Here is a 23011-nt window from a genome sequence, read left to right as displayed (position 1 = left end):
TTTCTGTTCCATAACTTTTTATTTTTGGGGAGGGTTACTTTTATTGCTTTTCTTTAATCACTTTTGTTGGGTTTGCACCCCTGGAGTTTCACATTCCATACCGATGTGATATTGAATGTGGGTGTAAAAAGCACTACTTTAAAAGTGCCCCACAGCTTCGAAGAAGTTTGCCGGAAAAGTTCAAGTAACCAAACACACTATAAAAGGAAGCAATTAGTCGCTAATAGAATATGGAGACCCCAGCAGTTTTGTAGCCATCCAGTATATCCTCTCCCATATGTTAGAGCAACATAACAGCTCCATGTCTACCCCCCATTAAGTCCGCGTGTCGAGGAGTCTGTTACTAAACACACAGGGAGGCAGAGATGGGCTCAATTTAACTAGACCCCCCTCCTAATAAAAATAGTCCCGATTCACCCTCGAATGAGTCCACATTGTGGCTCCAAGCAGACAATCTGCCACTAAGTGAATGAATAACCACAACACCTCAACAGGAGGAACATTTTGTCAAGAATTGTAAAGTGAGAATGTGGAGGTGCTGAAAAGACAAGCTGGGATTCTCTGTTCAATCTCTTACAAGTGGGAAGATGACGTTCTTTTGGATACTTAGTCACGACTCAATTAGCCGAGTTCATACAAAGCCGAGGAGATGCATAAGGAGACTGCACATGGGAGTATCAATGCACTGTTATAATCATTATATTTTAATATTTAATTTTCCAAAATGTTCCGAACTCCAATCTCCATGCCACTGCTGATAGAAAAATATGGCATATTAATTTATGTCTGAATGAGTTTGGAGAACGATGAATGCAAAAGGAGCTGCTGAGTAGAGCAGATTGTTTAGTTATATTATTCCAACGCTTTATCCCCTGAGGAAAAGACATTCATAAATATCAATAGCAACCTTTGTTCAACTGCTATTGTTTTTTTATTTCTCTAATGGACTGTTTGTATTATAATGTCTTAGCTCAAGCAGGCGTGCTGTAGTAAAGCTGCGCATCATCGAAAAGATGAACACCAGAATCAAAGCATTTATTTGACTATCATTGCCGATGGGTCACAAGAGCGCCATTTTACCTCACATAAAGAATTCGGGAGTTTTACGTCACTGGAACAAATGGTTGCTGTAAATATCCTGTTTTGCCCCACATACTGCATAGAGGTGATTCTCCGTATGCTGCTAAATGATGGATTCATGTTTTTTTTTAAATTCCTTCCCCTGCAACTCAGCAAGACTGGAATGTTTTTGACTTTCCAGATTGTGAAGATGAATAAGCGCTTTAAATGCAAATAGGCATCACAAAGATCATAAATAATTTAAGAATGGATCAGAGTGCTTCGGTTCATGATCCACTATGATCCCCTGTCGGAGTGCAAAGATGCAATACAGTAGGTCTTTCTTGAGAGTAGATAAGTCCAGCTTGCACTGTCTCTCATGAATAATCACCCCACTTGAGGCCAGGCGAGCACCATGGGAAGGCCAAACAGAGAGACGAGGTACTGACTGAATGAAAAGTTTGGAACAGTGAACAGGAGCAGTAAAAGTTTTGAGAGTAAAGGTGTTAACTGTCATTTCCCAGGAAAGGTTATTTGGAGTGACAGTTTGAGCTCTGATCAAAGGTCAGGCTACAGTTTGGAAAAGTTTAAACGAGAAAAGGTGGACTTCTTATCATTGTTATTCCAAAGTTAAAGTCAACTGTCTCTTAATGCTAGCTCTCAATTTTAACTCAAAAACTCACTTTGAGCTGAGATTACGTTGCCATAAAAAGTGTGTATTTACTGAGCATGCATATAAATTATATATATTTAATTCAGAGGTGTTTTGAATGTAACACCTCTGAATTAAAGCTATTTCTTCATACAGAAATCCTAATACTCTATTTGTGTCAGCTATTTCAGCGTCTCCATTGTATTCCTATTTTGCAGAGTTCTGTTTATACCCGTCTGTATTTGCATTAGTTTGCTGTATTTAGCACAAAGGAACTCGCTGGAATGCAAATGCAATGAATTAGCTTTTGGATTCCTTTGAAGACTTTCCTTTTTTTATTTTATTGCCAGAGTCAGCCTGGAACCTTTGATTGCTTCTGCGCAAAAGGGATTCTTGTTCATCTTGGTGCACATATATTTCGAAGGGGTAGCAAGAAAGTGAGCCGCTTGTGATGTCAGCCTTCAAAGTGTCACTGCCGAGTGCTTTTGCAGTGTATGAGGTTTCAAATTATCAAGCTTGTTGGTCTCGTGAGTGAGTCATTATACAGGTCATTGGCTCACACACTGGGCTCAATATTTCATATTCTGGCTGCATAATTTGACATTTCAATTTAATAAAAAAAAAACTACGACAGAAATTGTGAAAGAAAGACATGAACGGGGTTGCAGTGAAGTTCACAGCAGCTTTTTCCTCGATGAACTTGGCAAAAAGTACTGCAATCACCTGCTGTGCTTCTTCTGCAGAGCCTTCATGCCGTGAAATTCAGAAAAATAAAACTCCAGGGCAACTGCTACAAAAAGACCACAGATTAGGGTAATAATTTAGCTTTTTGGATAATTGTTCTATTATCTGGTAAAAGTTGTTTTAAGGACTATTAAATGGCCCCCCGATAGGGAACCATGTCCACCCCTACAGTACAGCCTCATATTTTTCTCTAAAAGTCTGACCGACATTAGAAGTGAACTCGGACCATCCAGTATTTATACTAATCCTCCCTATTGCGTTAAAAATGTAGATATCTCACTGAACAAGAGGTGTTCCGTTTCAAACAGAGCTATCAGAGTACAAGGGATGTTAAAATTCAAAATGGATATTCCAAAGCACAGGTAGTGGAAAAATACCTGAGCGGTTATTAGAACGATATAAAAGCCACCTCCAACTGCAGTGACAGCTTTTTAATGAATAATGGGCCAGAAGCACTGAGATTTCAGCGAGGAGGCTCAGAGTTCATATTCATGTTAAATAATTGATGTGGTCTTAAAAAGAGAATCCGCTTAAGGTTGACTGTCTTCAGGCGCCTGGATCTGGCTAGCATGCTAATCTTCTTTTTCCCTGCTCAGCGCTGTATCTAATTAGAGTTTAGGGCTATTTTTTTAAGCGATGGTTTATCGTGTCCATCTCGTGTCCTTAATTAAACTCACGTGTTCTCAGTTGCAAGTTCTAATGTAAATACCGTACCCTGCTTGGGGCTCAGTTTATTTACTCAACTATGAGAGGGATTTTTGGCTTGTTTAATGTTCCTTGTATTTTATAACTTGAGTCCAGTGAAACTTGATCTTAAAACAAAAGAAGGATTATTACAGCAAGAATTGAGGCACACTGGGCTGAACTAATTTGTCTCACGAGATTTGTTGGGTTCTTTAACCTTCTGAACTTTTTTTTTTTTAGAATAAATTCCAAATCTGCAAGTGGGTGTTTGACTTTAGAAGTTCTGCTGTACTTTTATTTTCTCCACCCATTTGCAAATGTGCCTCGGCGACTTCAAATTCAAGTATTGCAAGAGTATCAAAGGTCATTTTGAGCTCAAATTGGACCCTGAATCAGAGCTTGACTGAAAAAATGGGTTCGCTAAATCCACAATTGGCATTGCCCTCGTTAAATGCATTTGAGCGAGAGCTAAATGCAAATGATGCGGGAAAAGGACTAAAAAGATGAGATTGAAGATTGATTCTCGACTTGCTCTGACTAAATAGCCCGCTTATGCTAAGGAGACAGCAACACACAAAGTGTTTTGTTCATGCTGCTTACAAAATTGGCCATAATGTCACAATAAAATGAGATTTTCTGTGAGCGACATAATCTGGCATTTGAGTGCCTTCAAATTCAAAACAGTAAGATATGACGAGAACATCTCCTCACTCATCTCCCCACCAATCTTTTCCCCCACTTTCATTAATCCCTCCGCTCTCGTTGGTCACGCATCTCCGCAAATCCCACCAACACATCGGCTCTATTAATTAATCTGCCGTTCACGTCCCGCATGTGATATTCATAAGTAATGGAGATATTAAGTAGATAAGGCTATTCTTGCTGTCACTCCAACTTCTAATTAGGCAGTTTGTCGCCCGGCTGATCTCAAACCAGTTGAGAAGTTACATGGATGAGTAAGAGTTTAGTAATGTATGCATTTGTGCATACATACAATGGGAATTGATGCGGTTATTATTGTGGTTAGCCTGCCCTAGGGCAGCTTTGGCTACTTATAGAGTTTATCACGACCAGAGTGTGAATGTGTGAGCACATGAATAATGTAGCCACTGTAAAGGGTCTTGGAGAGTATAAGTAATATATAAATCTGATGCATCATTATTAATATTATTATCATTACATTATCATCAGTATCATCATCATTGTTATCATCAAAACTATCATTATCATCATCAGTATCATCATCATTATTATTATTATTCCAATACAAACATACTCATTCATATGTTGTAATACTTTCTAAGTCTGACTGGTCAATACAAACTGATGACTTCGAACAGGGTTTTGAGTTAAATCAATGAATGTGAGCGTATAGCATGACGGCAAAGATCAGCTTTCGCTGAAGATGACTCGCCGAAATTGACTCGTGCCGGAGGCCAAGCTGTTCTCCAAATTTCATACAGTGACTCAGCCCAACCATTGACTGTGCAGTCACAATCATATCAAATGAGAAAGTTTCAAATACTATATTTCATACTCTCCACTCAGCTCAAGACGGAAAGCATCAGCAAATCTATTTAATGTCTTTGTTTGAAGATCTTGTGGGTTGAGCAAGCTAATGAAAGTGTCTATACAGCGTGTGAGCAATTAATTGAAAGGTCCATGGTACTCTAAACACATGAGGAAAATATAGAAGGCTAATTAAAAGCCTCCACATACGTGTTCACGTGGCGTATATTGGTGGGAAGCAATTACACACTCGACATGAGATAAAGACTTTTACTTCCTGTCACTGGCGAGTCAATTTTGTGGAATGACATCAGTGACATTTTGATTAACAATCTTCTCAAGTTAATGGCAGTGTTGCAGAGGTGACTTCTGAAGCATCCATATTTCCTGGCGATGTACCATTTCTACCCCCACAAACACCTTGTATCTAGATCTTCCTTGGGGCAAAGATCTAATCCACTTTAGCAGTTGCTGATCCCGGATCACTCCCTAAAGACCCGTTATTCTCCCTAACCTTGTCAGAACACTGCATTGCATGGCAGACATAATGAAGTGAATAGAAAATTCAACACCGGATCTCCAAGTACATCATTAAAACATTTTTGCAAGACTTTGACTTGCTATCAAAGCAATGAGACAATTTGGGGTTGGTAAGAATTTACAATGGCAGACTCTATTAGGCTTCTCAGGGAGGATTAACTCGCTTGTTTCTTAGCAGCACATGTCCAAATTATGGCAAAATTGATTACAACAATACAATACAATACAGACTGGCAAACCAAAACAGCAGCACCAAACAGAAACACGTAAACAGACTCTCGTTTCTCCGTAATAGTATTTTTCTAAACTTCCAAATTCACTCATCATAAATGCAGTATCATATTTTATTACTTAAAAAAAAAAATTCAAAACTATGTATAAATTAAGGACTCTCAGTGACACACCCTTCAACTTGCAGTTGAGTAATTAAAACCCGCCAATCCACTATACAAGGTAATACGATTTATTTATGTGAGTTACTTTTTCCAGTGCAAACATGACACTCAGCAATCTATTACTGTACTCATAAATACAAACATGACTCGATATATCTTAATGCCGCTTTTATTATGTCCCTAATAAATTCATGGAATGATGCAATGATTAAAAAGTTCCTCGCTAAATAAAGTGCAGCCATACAAGTCAGCACTTTAGGCCATTGTTCCCAAGATTGAAGCACAAATAAATTGATGGTACATCTATCATTTTGTACCTCTCGCCTTACAAGTCTGATTATTCGTGATTGGTGTGTTTGCATGCAGTCTCCAATGAAGATGAAGTCTGTGGTGGACGGAGGCTTATTCACAGAGAGTTATTGCAACATCTGCAATGCCCAGCTCATCTCCGAGTCTCAGCGCACGGCACACTATGAGGTAGGTCTGTCTGGCTTTTTTTTTTTTTTTTTTTTTTTGAGGCACGACTCATTTGCAAGATGAGTGAACACAAAGCAACTGCACGCACAAAACAGCAACAAAAAAATTCCTGCACAGTCGTCTTTGTACTGGGATCATTTGTACAGACAAACAGAGCTCATCTATTATCCATAGACTTAATGGTAATGGTTGGGGATGGCACAGAAACAAGCACATACACAGAGACACTATTTATTTTAATGTGCTCTACCTCTCAGCATACTCCCTCAGAGTAATTTAATGAATAGCCATTAAATAATCAGCCCTGTCCTATATTTACCAAGTGCACATGTGCACATGCACACACACACATGCGAAATTCATGCATCGGGGTCTTTCTTGATTACAAGGCACAATTGGGATTAACAAGGAAACTAATCAGGACAAGCACTTATCTAGAGAGACTGCAACAATGTGCGTTCGCATGCTCGAATGTGCAGCAACTACGCTAATTAGAGGAACACACACACACAACCTCATTGCAATGAGTCAACACGAATACAAGTATTTCTTGAAGAAGTCAAGTTTGCATTAGAGGATCAAGGTTAGATCAGTCGGGATCTCAGCCAAACTCAACTGAGTGGATTACCTCCACTAGCTTTCTATCAAATACTACAACGTAACAACACTGGCCATTTCCAAGGTTGCAGTGACCTGGAATAACCAAGTTCCATAGAGTGTTTCCTTGAGTAAGGTCAACATTTGTTTGGGATGTAATTAAATTCCCTCCAGGCACTGGTGAGTTACTGCGGTCATGGAAATTGGACAGATGTGACCTTCCTGGAGTGGAGCATCCAAGATTCTCAAGAATGTGCACAGGAACCTGTTGTCTAAAGAAGACATGCAGCGGAACAACTGATGTCACATGTACTGTTTTCCAAAAAGCTACTTCACATGTTGGTCCAAAAGAAGGCTTAAAAGTGCCCGCTACTTCTTTCCACGGACCAAATCGACAAAATGATGGAGTCATAGTCAATGCCTTTCCCTCAAGGTACAATCAACAGTAATGAACCATACATGGATAATTACTGGATTCTCAAGCCACACTTCCAACAATTCAGCTCAGCTATCAATGCTACAGTTTTGAATGCAAAATCCTCATTTGCTTTGCATTTCCAACACAAGAGGGTGTGGTAATAGCAAGGTCAGTCAATGTAAAGTGTAAATGATGGTGATAGATTGATGTATAGTAATCTATGTAAAGACAAAGGCTTCTTTCACCCTGCCCTGGGCTATTCCCGCTTACCTCTTCTGTGTGAATGGTGTTGAGAAAAAAATGTTACCGTCTTTTCATACATAATCATATTATATAAAATCAAATGAAACAAAGTTTAATTTTCTGTGTCCACAAAACAGAAATAAGAGCCTTGTAACTCCTTATTCGTGAGCTCAATATTTATAAATTATACAGTCCGTATGGTTGTGGATTAATAGCTTCTGTTTATTTTCTATTTTAAACCAAGCCTCAGTTGCTATCTAGGAACACAGAGTGAAGATATTTTTACCCAGCCATCCTTGTGTCCTTCCAACTGTTGGTCTAACTTGATTTCTGTGAGACAAGCTTGATCCATTAGTGGCGGTCGAAGCGCTGAGGGTCAGTCATGGTACTACGATGTCTCGCTTTTAGCCGCCGCGCCACAGCCATCAACTACAACCATTTATGTACAAACACAAGGATGCTTGGAGACCCACAACAACACACTCAAGTTCTAACAAAATGCATTAAAGTAGTCTGACAAGATGGAAGGGACATGAGAGATGTTGGGGAAGGTGTGGGGGGGGTATACTATTCCAAGGGTCGAGAATCCAATCGATGCTGCGGAGCAGCAAGTACAATGCCTTGTCAAACTTGGCCATTCAATGACTTTATATGTTGCTCTGCCTTCTTTTATTACCTATCTAAAAATCGCAAATCATTGCCTCGAATTTAATTCTGGCTCTGGTTTTACCATTACTCTATACATTGAAATAAAAATATATTGATTCAAATGAGTCTCTTCTCAAGGCGGGAAGATAGCAATTATCTAATAATTGATCTATTGGGAAAGAACCACCAGCAATATTGATACAAATGAATCGAGTTGGGTATCGTTAAGATTTTAATGATACTACTACTCTTAACATAACTGTTTATTGATCTGGGCGTGTAATGTTATTCCTATTAGTGCTTATGTGTTCAGAAAACAACTTGACATTCAAATTATTGTTTATATAAATTAGATTGTCTTGAAACTGCAACAGCATGAATGTAAAATATATCAAAACATTTTTTCTTAAATTATGAGTATTGTAACCTTTTTGTAATAATACTTGTAGTATCAAAATACAGCAATCGTACGATAATTTTTTAAAACAAGAAAAACACAAAATCAATGTCAAGTGTGACATTGGACAGCAGTGTAGTGTTATATCATACAAGGATACGATATCACAAATCATCGAAGCTCTAGTTTTTCTATTCACTCCTAATTTACAAGGTGCAGGGACATCATATGACTGAATACGATTGAGGTTATCCGAAGTCACACCCTGCTATAATCGAATCCTACATATAGAAGAGATGGCTCTGTCAACCTTGCACACAAACACATGCTATTATTTTATTTTATCCACCCGCAGCGCTTTTCCGTTGATTTTCATTGTCCCGCATTAAAGTGACAGTGAGCAGCTTCAAGGACAGCTCACTGTCATTTTGAATATAGCCTCAAGTGCTGCGTTTCTACTTGAAACAGTTCAGACTCATTCTAAAAAAAAAAAAAAAATACAAGGCAAGTTTGTTTCATATCAGGGACAATTAAAAAATGATATAGATAAACCACAGTTAGAGTGGGGCTAAAATATGATTTAAATCTAACTCTCACTTTCTGTCTCTATTTTTTTTGTCTCTCTTCAAGAGCAAGAAACATGCCAACAAGGTGCGTCTGTTTTATATGCTCCACCCAGAGGATGGAGGACCACCTTCCAAGCGACTCAGGCCGGACAATCCGGTATGTTGTGCGTGTCTTACCTTCACCAAAGAGGCAGTTGTGTTTGTGTATTTTTGTCTACAGCCAATCTTTGGCGCTGTCAAATGGAAACCAATTTGAAGGAAATTTGAAGCAAATATATCAGTCCTCATCCCGAGTGCGCATTGGACATTTCAGTCATCATTTGTCATGTTCATGTATTTACCTGTCAAATCACATAAATTCAATCAAGTACCTATCCCACTGAGGGAAGGTAGCAAAATGTGCATCCAAGGTCGCAAATGTTTGCCAACAGTGTTTTTTTCTTTTGTATTTTTTTGGCAGGGAAATTTTATATGTTGAAATTTGTTACGCTTGATGCACTGATTACAGGAACTTGTTTTTAACATTCCTATTATTATTATTATTGTTATTATTATTATTATTATTATTATTATTATTATTATTATTATTATTTGGATGATCTTCTATAAAATGTCAGCTTTACAGATGCCATCTACTGTGACACATGATGGCATCAGATATCATCATGACGGTAATTGCAAGCACCTATTTTTCAAGAGAACCTTTTTAGAGTGAAAGCTAAGAATTGAAGAAAGATGATATATTTAATTTTCCCCTATTTTCTGATATTTTATTTGATTCAATTTTGAATTCTCGTGATAAAATAGCAACTTGCAGGTGAAAATGGGTCATGACGTCCTTGGCTGTACTTGACTATATGGGATACGTAGAATCTGATTTCCCTCCGGTGAAACCCGGCTGGCCCATCCATTCTGAAGCTTGGCCATGGCAGCGGAGCGCCCATGGGGATTTATATGTTGTTGAATCACTCGTGTGGTTTTTGTGGGCCGTAATTCTCCCCAGAAAGGCGATGGTGCCGTTTCTGGTGAGCTTCAGTGGCTGCCAAGTAGCTCTGTATCGGACTACTGCAGGCAATGGCTGGAGAGGGCAGTGCATTCTGAATGTGTGCGTGTGTGCACGGAGGATTGTGTCTGGGTATTAAGTTGAGCTTTTCATGGGTCTGGATGTGTGCTTGCATCAAAGACACAGCTGACTGTGTTAATGACACCGAGCAATATGTAAACAACAGCAAGGTGTGAATATGATAGATGTCAGTGGAATAATTCAGCATATAACATTGTGTGCCCCATTTATTTAACACACACACGCAGTGCGGACACACAGCTGGTGGAAAAACAAATCAAACAAGGCGGTAAATTCTCATGCTGCCACACAAACTGTGAGAGGAGACCTTGCCTGGTTGTTAAGGGCCATTTAGCTCAGTCAGCAAACAGTCTTTTTGCCAAAACACATGCAAATATTTGCATAATTGTGTAGATGATTTAAGAAACGTGCAAATTTGTAATGGATAAAATAGGTAGAGAGCCCCCCCAAGGCAATCATCTTCAAAGAAAGAGATTAGACTTTTTAATTTAAAGTGATTTAAATGCAGCAAGGCAGAGGCAGACTTAAGAATCTGTGTGTGTGTTTTTTTATAGTTCCAAAAAAAAAGAAAGCCGTCAAGACATATTTGCAGACAAATAAGTAAAGATCAAAACCTCAGTACTGTCAATACTGCAGTCACTTCTTTAGTTTCCTGCAGAATGACACGACAAACGGCTTTGCAACCGCTGCGCTGCTCCAGATAATTAAAGATTAATCAATTCACAATATTTTTCTTACAAGTCAAGGAATGACTCAATATTCGTAACTGCTGCTTTCATGCTGGTGTGGCCAAAGCCATCCCTGACATCATGTTGTCGATCCAACTTCTTAGCGAGATTGTCACGTAATGGTCACGGTAGACAGCACATGTATCTGTTGACATTCCAAGTATTTTGTTTTGTTTGTTTTTTCTCTCCATATCTATTTCATCCATTCAGCTATGATCCAGAAAGACAAATCGCAGCGAGAACCTTATTACGCAATGTAAACAAAAATGTCATACGCCTTGAACGGTATCAGAGCTCATTACTAGTCACATGGGAAATAAAGCGAAAAGTGAGGAGTTCTACAAAAAAACAAGTCAAGTGGAAATCAAGGCATATGTGAGCTTCCATTCTCTCACGAGTGTCAAATGTTTCACAAGCTGTGTAGAAAAAGCTCACGCATGTGCGCCACATGACTTACTGGCATGAAATTGGCATGGCATGGGCACACACACGCTAAGAAACACAGACGTACGGAATCTTGAAAAAATCAAATCAAATCACACCTGCGTCTCCATCTGCCTTCCTAAGTGAGCAAGACATGACTCAGCCCCTTCTGGCTTTCACCTCACGTGGGATCTAAATACACAAGGTCTCACTTACACTGTGGGAATATCACACGGTCAGCACTTTAACCTTTTCCTCGCGTTTGTTTTTGTAGGATGCCGCACATCTTACAAACACTTGTCGGGAGATGACTTTATTTGCATTCACTTTGGTACTTTATTTCGTGGCACTCTCTTCGCGCTGTACTTTATCTGACGACATTAACACAAACATCCCAAACAACAGCCAGGAATAAATCATCCAGGCCTGTTCAATTTGTTTAATAGCCTACATCTAGTTTTTCTGAACAACAACGCAGTTGGAGGGTTGCTGTGGGCGCTACAGTACATAGTATAAGATTAAAAAAAAATACTGGATGAGGAAATGATTTGCATAAGTTTCTTGCAGCAAACCTGCTGTTGTGTTAAATGGCTTGTTGCAAAAGTTTTAAGACTATGCAGATGTCTGTGATTGGATGAATGAGTCGAGGGAAAGGAACAACATACTAATGTTGCAATTACTACAGCAAATTCATGTGCTGACGCCACATTCCATAAAGCCATGACAAAATGGTGGGCAGTGTTAAGAAGTCCACATTAGCACTGACCCACCTCCGACTTGTTGTAGATAAAATGCCAGCAGTCAAGCAAATTCCAGAAACAGAATACAAAACTTGAAAAACAATAGCGCACTCATCATTTTCACTCATCTTGCCTAGCAAACAAAACAAAGAAAAGTTTAAAAAAAAAAATAAATAAATAAACTGTCCCCACCTGGAATGACCCAGCGTGCATGCAATGGAAAAGCACAAAGGTATTTGGGTAGAGTGAAAGAAATGCCAATGTTTACTCAGTGTGAAATGCCGTGCCTAGAGCTTTTCTGAGGCTCTTTTTGTTTGGGAGTGGAGGTAAAAAGCAGAGAAAGTAGGTCGTAGAGGTGCTTGCAGATGAAAGCCAGGTGGAGAAGTGTGTGTGGGGGAAGGAGGTGAAGCATGTTTTCATCCAATTCTCCACACAGATCTGTCCAGTCTATCAATCTATCTGTACAAAAAGGGCAGGAAATAGTAAAATAGTCCAAAACTCAATATTTATATCACCCCCTGTTTTTTAATTCACACCCTCAAGCCCTTCATCCTCAACCTCCAAATAAAAAGCTTCCTTCAAGTGTATATTTAGCAGCGACGTCTCCCACGGCGCCCGAACACAGCGCAATGAAAGTACGAGCACACAGAGAGCAAAACAGAAGGAGAGAAAGATAAACATAGCTAATTAGGAGGCTATTGTGAGCTGGACGACAGGCGGGATGAGAAAAAAATTCAGAGATGCAGACGTCAGGCCGGGGGGATAAATTGATGTACGTGGAGCGCACAGACAGCAATCAACAAACGTATTACAGTAAAGATAGATGTGTGGGGGGGAATATCAATATTGTGGTAGCTCTAACAATGCACTAGTATAGAATATCAACATTGTTTGGTGATAGCTATTGTAAGTCTGTGCCTTCGTGATGATTCTGATTGATCGAATCTTCGTATTATCCTTCATGCGCTGGCACGAAATGAAATTTTTTTTCGGTCGTGTTCCTACGACAATATGCTGCTACTTGTGGTGGGTTACAATGCTGTATTTTAAAAACGAGAAAGAGGCCCGCACCAGATGTCTGCTATAGTTTCGTGTATGGTGCATCCTGACTGCTGATAAATATCAAGAAGAGGAAAAGAGTCTAAGAAAAAAAACAAAAACAAATCATGATTCGTTGAATTGGCAAATTGTCGTGACAGTATGTTTTCATGAGTTACTTTTCAATTCCCAGCCTGTTTAAGGCATTAAATTTTGGAAGCCAAACAACCAGAAAAAGTTAAATGAGTGCACTTTGAAATAAACTGTGAACAGTTGATGATACTTGGCAGAAAGACAACGGGTGCATAATTTGAGTCATCATTGTTGTTTATGGTTGAATTTGTTCCAGTGGTGCGGAAGCAGCACTGTCACACATACACACATATGCACACACACAATTCTAAATTGTTTGAAACTTTCCACGCTGTATCCTTTTTTTTTTTTTTGCGTTTTAGTGTTTTGACAGGTACCAAAGCAGTTGATAGGCCTCAAGACGATTTTGGCAGCGCAAACAGCAACGTTATACCCACGGGAGTGGAGATGAAGTAGGCGAAGTGGCGAGGAAAGAATAACGGGATAATAATAAGTGAGAGAAATGAGCGCAGGAGCAGCGAGTACATATTAGAGCAGAAGAAGATATGCTAACGAGGACAAGCAATGAATGTACGTGCAGAAAACCAAGGGATGGATGTGATTTGGTTGTACTCGTGGCTCCCGCGACACTATCATGAATAAATATGGAAATGGTACCACGATAGACTGCACGGCTACTACATTTGTCACCTGCAAAAATCAATGCGGCGCGGCGACCATATCATGCTAAGAGGAGCTATGGTTTCATCCGTGTTTGAGTGTGTCTTCTGTATTCAAGCGGACAAGATGTAATACAATTATGCACATCAAATTACAACTTGAGCTGAAGGGATTTCCTAAAGATAGAAGCGTTAAATTGGAGTTTCAATGTCAAATTTGTGCAATCTGGGTTGAAAATGAAGCTTCTGAGCCTGCATGTGGGTTTTATGGCTAAGAATGTCTATAATGACATTTCATAAATATCAATCAAATTTGTTTCCATTTCGGTGAAATTTGCCAATACTTCTAAGCATTCCACTAATGTTGCTTCAAATTACAACTTTCTCTGATGTTGTTTTTCCAAGATCCATTTCTAAATGTTTCAGTTCTTCACTAATCAGCTAATTTAGTTAGTTTCACCCAAAAGTTGAGATTTCTAAGAAAAAAGCAGAGAAAACAAGTTTGGGGGAAAAGCCAAAACAGTGACTTGAAGTCTCTAGACTCCAGATTTTGTCAAATTCTATGAACATGTGGACTCTCAGTACAACGTAAAGGCAACATCTGTGAAAGAGTACCTACGTGTATCATAAAGAATTCATGGCCAAGAAGTTGCAGCACACACAAAACAAAGCCAATAAAATCCCCCAAGTCCCTTGGCAGAGATAATTAGCGCTCTACATGCGCTCCCATCATGCGTATGCGGCAACCATAAATAATGCTCCATCAATACCGACCAGAACAATAAAGTGGACGTATGCCAACACAGATGGTGACTGCACTCGTAGAATTGAGAAGAGGATCACACCGTGGGGGAAGGAGAGGGGTGACACAGGGGAGGACCAGGGAGGAGGCCGGTGGAAAACCTGCCAATACCAATAAATATTTCATCCTACAACACACACAGTCAGTGAGCCTGGTGCCCACAGGGGGGGAGGAGGGAGGCAAATATAGAAAAGCAAGAGAGTGAGGGGAGGAGGAAAATGAGAAAGCAGGGACAGATGAGACATAGCAAAGCCTGGAAGGTGAAGGTGTCCTCAACATGTATGACCGTGATGTTAAACATAGCTGACAACCCTCACGCACACACACTAATGGGGGTGTCACACACACTTCTCTTTCATCCTCCGCTTTCTCGACCCCGGCGAGATTCGTCTCCTCCAGCTTGACACCTGGACTAGCAGGAACACTGGTGTGAAAAGAAGTGCAAGACTACCTTCTTTTATATTTCGCTACAATTCAGATGATCCATCATGGTCAGAGGAGTCCCATAGAAGGCCATGTCAACCCTTTTATATTGAACATTTAACCTTTGGGAGTTTTGTGGCAATATATCCTGAATTACTGTGAGAAGCACTGGGGAGCACCAAGGGTACAGGAATTGTAGAAATGAAATTCCCTCGCTACTTTGCGGTTCTATTATAGTGGGCACTGACGGAGCTGGGGGTGGGGGGGGGGGGGGGGGGGGTTATGGGGCTGCAGGGGCACTGCCCCGGAGCCAAAATATGCTTAAACCTCCCAGGTGTCAGCCCAGATAGTTGACTTTTAGGTAATAGGAATGTATCACCAGCAGAAAATGTGTATTTAAATAAAGTTTGTAGAAAGTGAACATGAAAAAAAATGTGCATTTTCCCTTTTTCATGAAATGTTACACACAAATGTATACATTGATGGACTTTGTCAAATAAACCAATGGTTAAATGAACATCTTATAGACTGTGTCAATCAAAAGTGAGTATTATTTTTTTATGCTGGATTTCATTAGATCACTGTTTCTCAAACTTTATTTTGCCAAGGCTGCCATTTTACACAAGAAAAATCTCGCTGCATACCACCAAACAAAAACAGTGAGAAAAATAATCATTTTATCTGAAATAACTGGACGAGTTGTGGATTCTGGGCCTGTTTTATTGAACAATGATGTCTCATAGCACACTAGGGTGCCACTAGTTGAAATCACCACATTAAATTCTGAAAGTGTACCTAATGACTTGTCCAGTGTATGTCGATATATATAAAAAGCAAATAAATTAGACCATGTTTACGTGTCTTCTCTGTAGCTAAGACGAAGCCTGTTGTGTATGCTGCTCTGTGTTTACTGAGAATTCTTAGGATTTTTTGCATCCTGTTCCAGCCAATATGCCAGATGGGCAAGAACAAAGAGAGGGAACAGCTCGAGAGAAATAATGCTTGGCTTCGTTGTGCGTGTGTACACGGTAGTGTAGTTTTTTTTTTTTTTTCCCTGTCAGCTCGGCAGTTGCTCTTTTTCTTTGTGTGCCTCACCCGCTTCATCATCCTTTGTAATGTTCCAACATGATGAAACAGCAAAGTGCCAAAGCAAGATGATTAGCTTATCGTCCATCTGTGTGCCCCCCACCCCTTCCCCCCTAATTAACTTCTCACCACCGTGCTCCTTTCTGATCACTTCCAGGACTGCGACGAGACAGAGGTGGACAAAAACAAATGCTGCACCTTGTGCAACATGTTCTTCACTTCAGCCATCGTGGCTCAGTCCCACTACCAGGGAAAAACCCACGCCAAGAGAGTCCGCCTGGTCCTCGGGGAGACGCCCTGCAGCCCCGCAGCCTTGACCACGCAGCCTACCAACGCAGGTATCCAACCATCCACCTGATCACTACAAACCCGTGACTGTTTTCACATCTTAAGACTTCACTGTCAACTATTTAAGTTAAAAGCAGGTCTTTTAATAGAAAGATATAGTCAACCAAGTCAAAACGTCTTGTCTGCTTCAGCGTGAAAATGAAAGTGTCTGCAAACATGCCAGAGGCCCAGGAGGGAAAACTTGGAAGGTGAAGTTTAATGAAGATGAATTAATGTTTGTTCAATGTCATGTTTTTTTTTTTTTAAATTGGATTGTCTCGACGCCGGTGAGTCGTCCCCAGGGTAGCTTTATATAATGTAATAATCTAATGTCACAATTCATAGAGCTATGAAATGTGCTCTCTCACACAAGGAGGCATTATAATAAAGCCCCAAAGTATTATTTTTTTTATATACATTTTTGGCCCGTGCAAATGCAGGTTGTTTCTTGTGTACAGTAATAGAGATATCAGAGGCGTGACAAGAAAATACAGTAACAGTAGTTGTAAATCGATTTTGAAGTCTGGGAATGGCAAATTAATACCCGCAGTGTAAATAACAGCTTTTAGAGTCACATGAAGCCTTGAAAATGGACCTGTTTTGTATTCTTCTTCACGGTTCGCACATCTCACCCCTTTTGACAGCGCTCACTTTCCTTCATGTGTCCCACTCTGTGAAAATCACTTACTTCTGCTCCAGTGTGCAGAGACCACAGTCACAAGAAAAGACAGGGTGGGAAAATAAGAGAAGAGGGTGGGGGGGCGATACGTCCAAGAATCTTTACCCACATGCTGGCCACTACAAAGCAGAGACGAAGCATTTTTTTTTTTATCACTAAAATTAAAAACCAGTAAAAGGGCAGAAGGATTTAGTATTTAATTGAGATTTATGACGCGGCAAAAAGAACTGAAGGGAACTCGAGAAGGAGGGGTCAGTGAAACGAGCAGCCAAAGATATAATAATGATCGGCTCGCGGGGTTTCTATTAGCACACTCGCTCTAAAATAGACAAAATCCAAAAGGCACTCAATGGAGCTCAGACCTGAGCCAAGGTGGAATGACTGTGGCGTACAAAGCATTCCTGGCACAGAACAGAAAGTCAAAAGAAAGTGCAATAAACAGAAAGTCAACATTTACTGCCAGCTCTTCATTTGTAAACAGTCCTCGTGAAAGAGGTGTTATGACTCATGCACGAGTGGTGTTTTTGTGAACGCGTGATATTGTTGCGCTCAAGTCATCTGCGACTCAAGGTACACTGTCGCATTGTGAATGGCGCCTCGCCACATTTGGACACGCCATCTGGTGTTCTAAGCACTCATCATGCAATTTGGCTGTGTACCTAACACCCCCACGTTGCATGTGTCCAAATATACGTACCCTTACAATCAGCCAAGTCTATTTTAGAGCATGGTTTACACGCGTGGAAGCTCGGATTCACACGTGACGTACTATACCTACCCGCAAACAAACAGCCAAAACCATGAGCCATAATGGGCAAGTCATTGCTGGTGGCTATTAATGGCCAATCACCATGGTAACCAGTGTCATGTCATGAGGAGTAGGTCACCTGGGGGGTCGAGCTACATTCCCTCATTGAGGTGAAGGATGAAACAAGCGGGAGGACACAGGAAGTGGAGGAAGATAGAACAATAAAAATGGTAAACAAAATGGATCTGAAGTACAAGTTCAAGAGTATAGAGGCAGTTTTTTGAAATAGGGTCTCCGGAGGGCAGACGACCTTCCCGTGACCCTCGTTTGTGTTTCACACATGTGCCTCGCTACGATCGATTGCTCTTTGCCCTCCTTCAAATTAGCCTGTGGGGGTTAACGTGTCTCGGGAAGATTGAGTGCAGGCTTAGCCAAGTGGATGTTTTTTGTTTCTGTAATTGGGGAGTGGATCCTTGAAAGTAGATAGCTTTGGCAGCATCGATATTGATGGTTGTCATAGCGATCCTTTTCCATTATGATATCATTACCCCCCCTGCAGATTCCTCCCCTTCAACTCCGCTGCCCTCGGACCCCACGACGTGCCCTCCTCCTCCATCCGTGTCGGCGGTCAGCGGCAACGCCGGCAAAGAAGCCGGAAAGTACTGTTGCCTGTGCGGCGCCTGGTTCAACAATCCGCTGATGGCCCAGCAGCACTACGAGGGCAAGAAGCATCGCAGGAACGCTGCCCGAGCACGCCTGGTGGAACAGCTCGCGGGGAGCCTGGATGCCACGGAGAGCACAGGTCAGTCTATGTAATCCCAACTAAAAAAACGGCAGTGCAAGTGATAAGTGAAAGGCGGGCGGGGGGGGGAGCTGCTTTTTAAAGGGAAACTCGATAAGGGGAGATCATTTCAAACATTTGCGCTTGGATGTGTTCAAAGACATTTTGATCCACGGTAATTTGTACATCGACGTCACTCCAGTTGGATACAATTTGTGCCATGTTTTATAACTTTACCGTCATGCATCAAGCATAATACCAATAATAGAGGGATTATGATAATTAAATTAAATACCAAGAAAGTGTTGAAATGAGTCCCGATACTTTTGCTCATATAAAAAACGAATATATTATCGCTTAACGTTCGTATTCCTGATATTGGGTACAACCAAACTGCATCAAATCTATTTGGTGTAGTCAACCCGAGAAATTGCAAATGTCTTCCATTTCCCATAATCGACTCAACCGCTATTTTGCAAATCAACGAACACCAATCAAAGTCCAGAGAAAATTTCCAATTGAGCGTACAGTTGTAAGCTTTGTAGTACCAATAAAATCCTTCTTTTCTGGTTCCCCAGTGGTAAAATATTTTAAGTCATCCTGCTGAAGTAGGCAGCCCAAGACACACTCCATGACACATGAATGTGCACACAGACACACACGCTCTGTCCGTCGACGCTGTGGCGCGAGCTGTGTGCTCCAGGTGCCATGACAAAAGCAATCATTTCAAGGAACCAATCATATTAAAAGCATGAGTCACGTTGCCGCCTACACTGGCTCAGAGGCTTTAAGTTATGTCATGTTGGATATCATTCTCCATCCACTCGCCGTGACCCAGATCCCACAACGGCCGCTGCCTTTTGAGGCGATGTTTTAATCCCAATTCACAGTGCAGCGCGCCTTTGGAAACGCTCCGGCTATCCTGCTTTTGTGTAATTTACACCCGCAGCTTTTCATTAACTTAAAGATGCTGCGGAATGTATTTGCTGCTTTCCATTTAAAGGGCGGGCGAGCCGGTCCAAGAAGCGAGCTCGGCCGGCCGGCTCTGATGTGATTCATTACACGTACCATCCATCACGCCTGGGCTCAGGCGTCTTTTAATTACGCCACTATTGTCAGAATTGTTTGACCTCCCTCGTGACATGTTCCCACATCCGATTGACTTTTGACGCATCTCAGGTGGAAATATTTACAAATGTTAATTAGTCCATTGAGAAGGTTCACTTGGAGTTTTTGTATGTATCCGGACCCGTTTATGATATCAAACAGCTTTGAGAGAAATATTTGTGTGACTTTAAGCAGACATATCCAGGATTCGGTGGTGATCTATTTGAATATTATTTGGCTTGAGTCTATCCTGTGGAACATTTTCTGCTCCATCATCTGTTGATGTGTGTGTGGACCATGACCTCGTCATATCTCATCTGTCGTCCTCATTAAGTACCCGTGAGGCGCAGGTGACTTATTTACACATCGTCCTTGTGCTATTGATGATGCTGACCTTTGCTTGTACTTGCATGTTGCAAAGCCTCTCGGCATACATGCATTAGCATTTTTTTCTATCCCATTGACAAGTTGCAGGAAAGAATTCGGGCTATTTAGGTGCTAGACGAAAAACCCTGAGAAATGGATCATGGGGATATGTCGCAAGAGCTGCAGCAGCCTCGGCAAAGTGCCTGGAGGACTCGGATGTGTCTTTACATAAATCACATCCGGGGTAGAAACACCCTCAGGACAGAGTCGGACAATTGTCTCCTCTCTCCAGTGACGGGGCGGTGAATTAGGAGCAGTGAGATAAGCGTCTCGAGTTGAAGCATGAGCGCCCGAGCGCGCCAGGACCTCAGAGAGGGCCAAGGAGCAAAGCCGAGAAAACGGTGTGTAATTGATGACGACGTATGAGTCAGAGGACACAGCTGACCTTCTCTCCCTTGAAGCGGCGCTCACGTGACACCGGGGCACTATGGGCAGGTGTACACGCACATGTGAAGGAACATGACAAGCAATATAAAGTACCGTTTGGAGTAGACGCATTTGACAGAAATTTATTCAAGTGGTGATCAAGTAGCCCTTTTATGAGCAAGGGAAAAAATATTAGAAATTTAGTTAGGTGAGTGTTTAAAATGGACAAATGTTACAATGGGGGAGTGTAATCTTTAGACACAGCCATCTATTTTCTAATGCACTTGTCCTCATTAGAGTGAGCTGGAGTGAATCCCAGACTATTTGCAAGCCAATCAGGTCACGTATAGACAAACAAGCATTCATTAGGAACCATTTAAAGTCTTCACCATGGAGGCTTTTGGGATGTAGGAGGAAGTTAGACAAACTACATGCAAACCGGCCACATTTTGACCCTTGAACCTCAGAAATGTGAGGAAGCTGTGCCAAACACTCGACTACTGGATACGGTGTTTGTGAAATACTGTATACTAGTCCTGCGAGCAGTTTGTGTAGCTCAAACTATCATAGTTGGTATTAGGTTGTACTTCTACAGCTAGTTATACTCCAACATAAACACAGAGATCAAGAGAAGCATTATTTTAAAATTACCCATATTACCAAGATTTTTGTTGGTGTTATTTAGGGCGCTACAACAGCTTAATGGCACTTTAATTGATATTAATGGGTAAAGATGAATCAAGATAAATGTTTTGAGTTACTATGGGATGAATAAACCTTATAGTGTAAGTCAAGGCACCGTTGCGACTATAATGACCAAACCCTGGTCTCGTTTTATATTCGGTAGTGGTTTAATTACGCAAGACAATGAATACAGCAACTTGTCTGTGCTGCAAGGAGGAGCTCCATCCTATTAGCCTGCCTCCAGGGTGAGCAGAATTAAAAGATGACTACTTGTCATTGAGTCGTCCCACTGGAAGGTGGAAAGTACCTTAAAAATGATCCGCTGTGATATTCACAGTTGGTGGTTAAATGAAGTGTTGAGGGCTCATTTCCTCATTCTCCTCCGGAGTCCGTCGCTCCATTATAGCTTCAGCAGTAGATTCCATGATTGTTAGCACTGAACATCAGCCTGGAAAAAAAAATCATAAAAGAAACCAGGCACTGTTAGAGCTTGGCAGAGCATCTTGACGGAATGGCCAATTTGCAACATGCCCATTAAGATTTCTTTAGGCGAGTTTAAAGCGCATCAGACACCCAAAGCGCAACAATGCTCTCTGAAAAAAAGCACAATGCAGCACTTTCCATTTTATGTGCACTCGATCATTACTTTTTGGGAAGTTGGCATACCGCCGTTGCCAAAACAGCCAGGGGGCTGTACATTAGCCTTCATGCCAACCCCCCCTCCTCATTTCTGTCACTAGCATATTGTTTTATGTAATTAACAAGGCTTAAAACGCCCTCACAAAATACTGCTGGAGCCCGCATGAATTCACCGCCGCTTCCTTGCATGCAGTCTGTGTCTTGCGCCTCATTTACATGGATTAGTCCATGGCGTGCTCTCATAAACCAAAAGCGCTTGTGTAACCAAAAGAACGTTATTGTGCATAAACACGAACCTTTTCGGTAGCTATTTTTCTATCTTGGAGATCAGGGCCAATCTGTCAATCAGACTAAGAGCTTCCCTACAAAGGCACCAAATGGCACTTAATCATTGACAAGTGTATAAAAGAGCAGACGTTTTTGTGTGATCTTTACTTTGCTATAGAATAAGAAGGGAGTGGAATGTAATAAAAATAAAATGGGATCGGCCGGTCATTGAATGTCTTTCTCCTCTTCAGTTAATAGCACTATCATTAAGAGTAATGTCATTTTGTCTGAAAGAAGAACCGCAGTGGTGCTTCCAATTTCAAAACTAAAACTTTACGCTTCGAATATCAGTTTGTGCTCCTTCCCCACAATTCCATCTCCTCTCCTCTTTCATTTCACTTCCTGCCGGAAATTTGCCCACGTCACCCACGTGGTTTAGCGAACCCTCCCATCTCTCTGTTGCCATCTTCATCCATCTATTTTTGGCAGGCGCCTTCATCTCGACCACCTGCAAGCCCTCCAGTTTGCTCACATCTGGGTCTGGGGCACACATTCGATACGCGTGCACAAACACAGCAGAGTCCTCCACCATCTGACACGCAGCTGACATCACTGTCCTCCCTTCCCTCACCTTCTTGAGGTTTAGGGTTTGAAAACACGCACACAAACCGGCTGCGATCTAAAAATATAACCAGTTTTCTCCTAATGATTAATAGATTCAAATCTTTTTCCAGCTGCAACCTAATTACGAAAATCTCCCTGCTCTGCAGAGTAGAAAAGAAGAGCTTATTTAACTTTGTTTCGATTTGATACCTTGACGTCTGGATGCCCCATAAGTATTGTGCAATTTGGAGTTTAAACACAATTTGAAATTTGACCTCATTTCAGACAGCAAATTTATTCCAAATATATCCCCAACAGGTTGAATTTAGGAATGTATAAAAAATGTTCACCTATTTTCCATTTGAGGTACCACTGCATT

The 23011-nt window shown here is 41.1% G+C and overlaps 2 protein-coding genes across 4 annotated transcripts in view; one reads left to right on the top strand and one right to left on the bottom strand.

The window, feature by feature from the left end:
- The window catches only part of LOC148393162 (golgin subfamily A member 7B-like), a 129302-nt gene that overhangs the window by 62260 nt on the left and 44031 nt on the right, over positions 1-23011 (bottom strand). For all 3 annotated transcript variants that reach the window (XM_088384559.1, XM_088384556.1, XM_088384558.1), the window contains exon 3: positions 21431-21571. The gene's annotated coding sequence lies outside the window, so the exon portion shown is untranslated. The remainder of the gene's footprint in view (positions 1-21430; positions 21572-23011) is intronic.
- Positions 1-23011, top strand: part of LOC148393165 (zinc finger matrin-type protein 4) — a 38869-nt gene that overhangs the window by 6865 nt on the left and 8993 nt on the right. Inside the window, exons 2-5 of the mRNA XM_088384555.1 lie at positions 5950-6060; positions 8994-9086; positions 16163-16343; positions 18319-18561. Coding sequence (XP_088240681.1) covers positions 5950-6060; positions 8994-9086; positions 16163-16343; positions 18319-18561 — 628 coding nt within the window. The remainder of the gene's footprint in view (positions 1-5949; positions 6061-8993; positions 9087-16162; positions 16344-18318; positions 18562-23011) is intronic.

Source organism: Syngnathus floridae, chromosome 9, assembly GCF_059516105.1.
Source record: "Syngnathus floridae isolate MCC-2025c chromosome 9, RoL_Sflo_1.0, whole genome shotgun sequence".
Taxonomy (NCBI): Eukaryota; Metazoa; Chordata; class Actinopteri; order Syngnathiformes; family Syngnathidae; genus Syngnathus; species Syngnathus floridae.
Note: the sequence above shows the minus strand (reverse complement) of the source record. Positions and strands in the feature narration are given on the sequence as shown.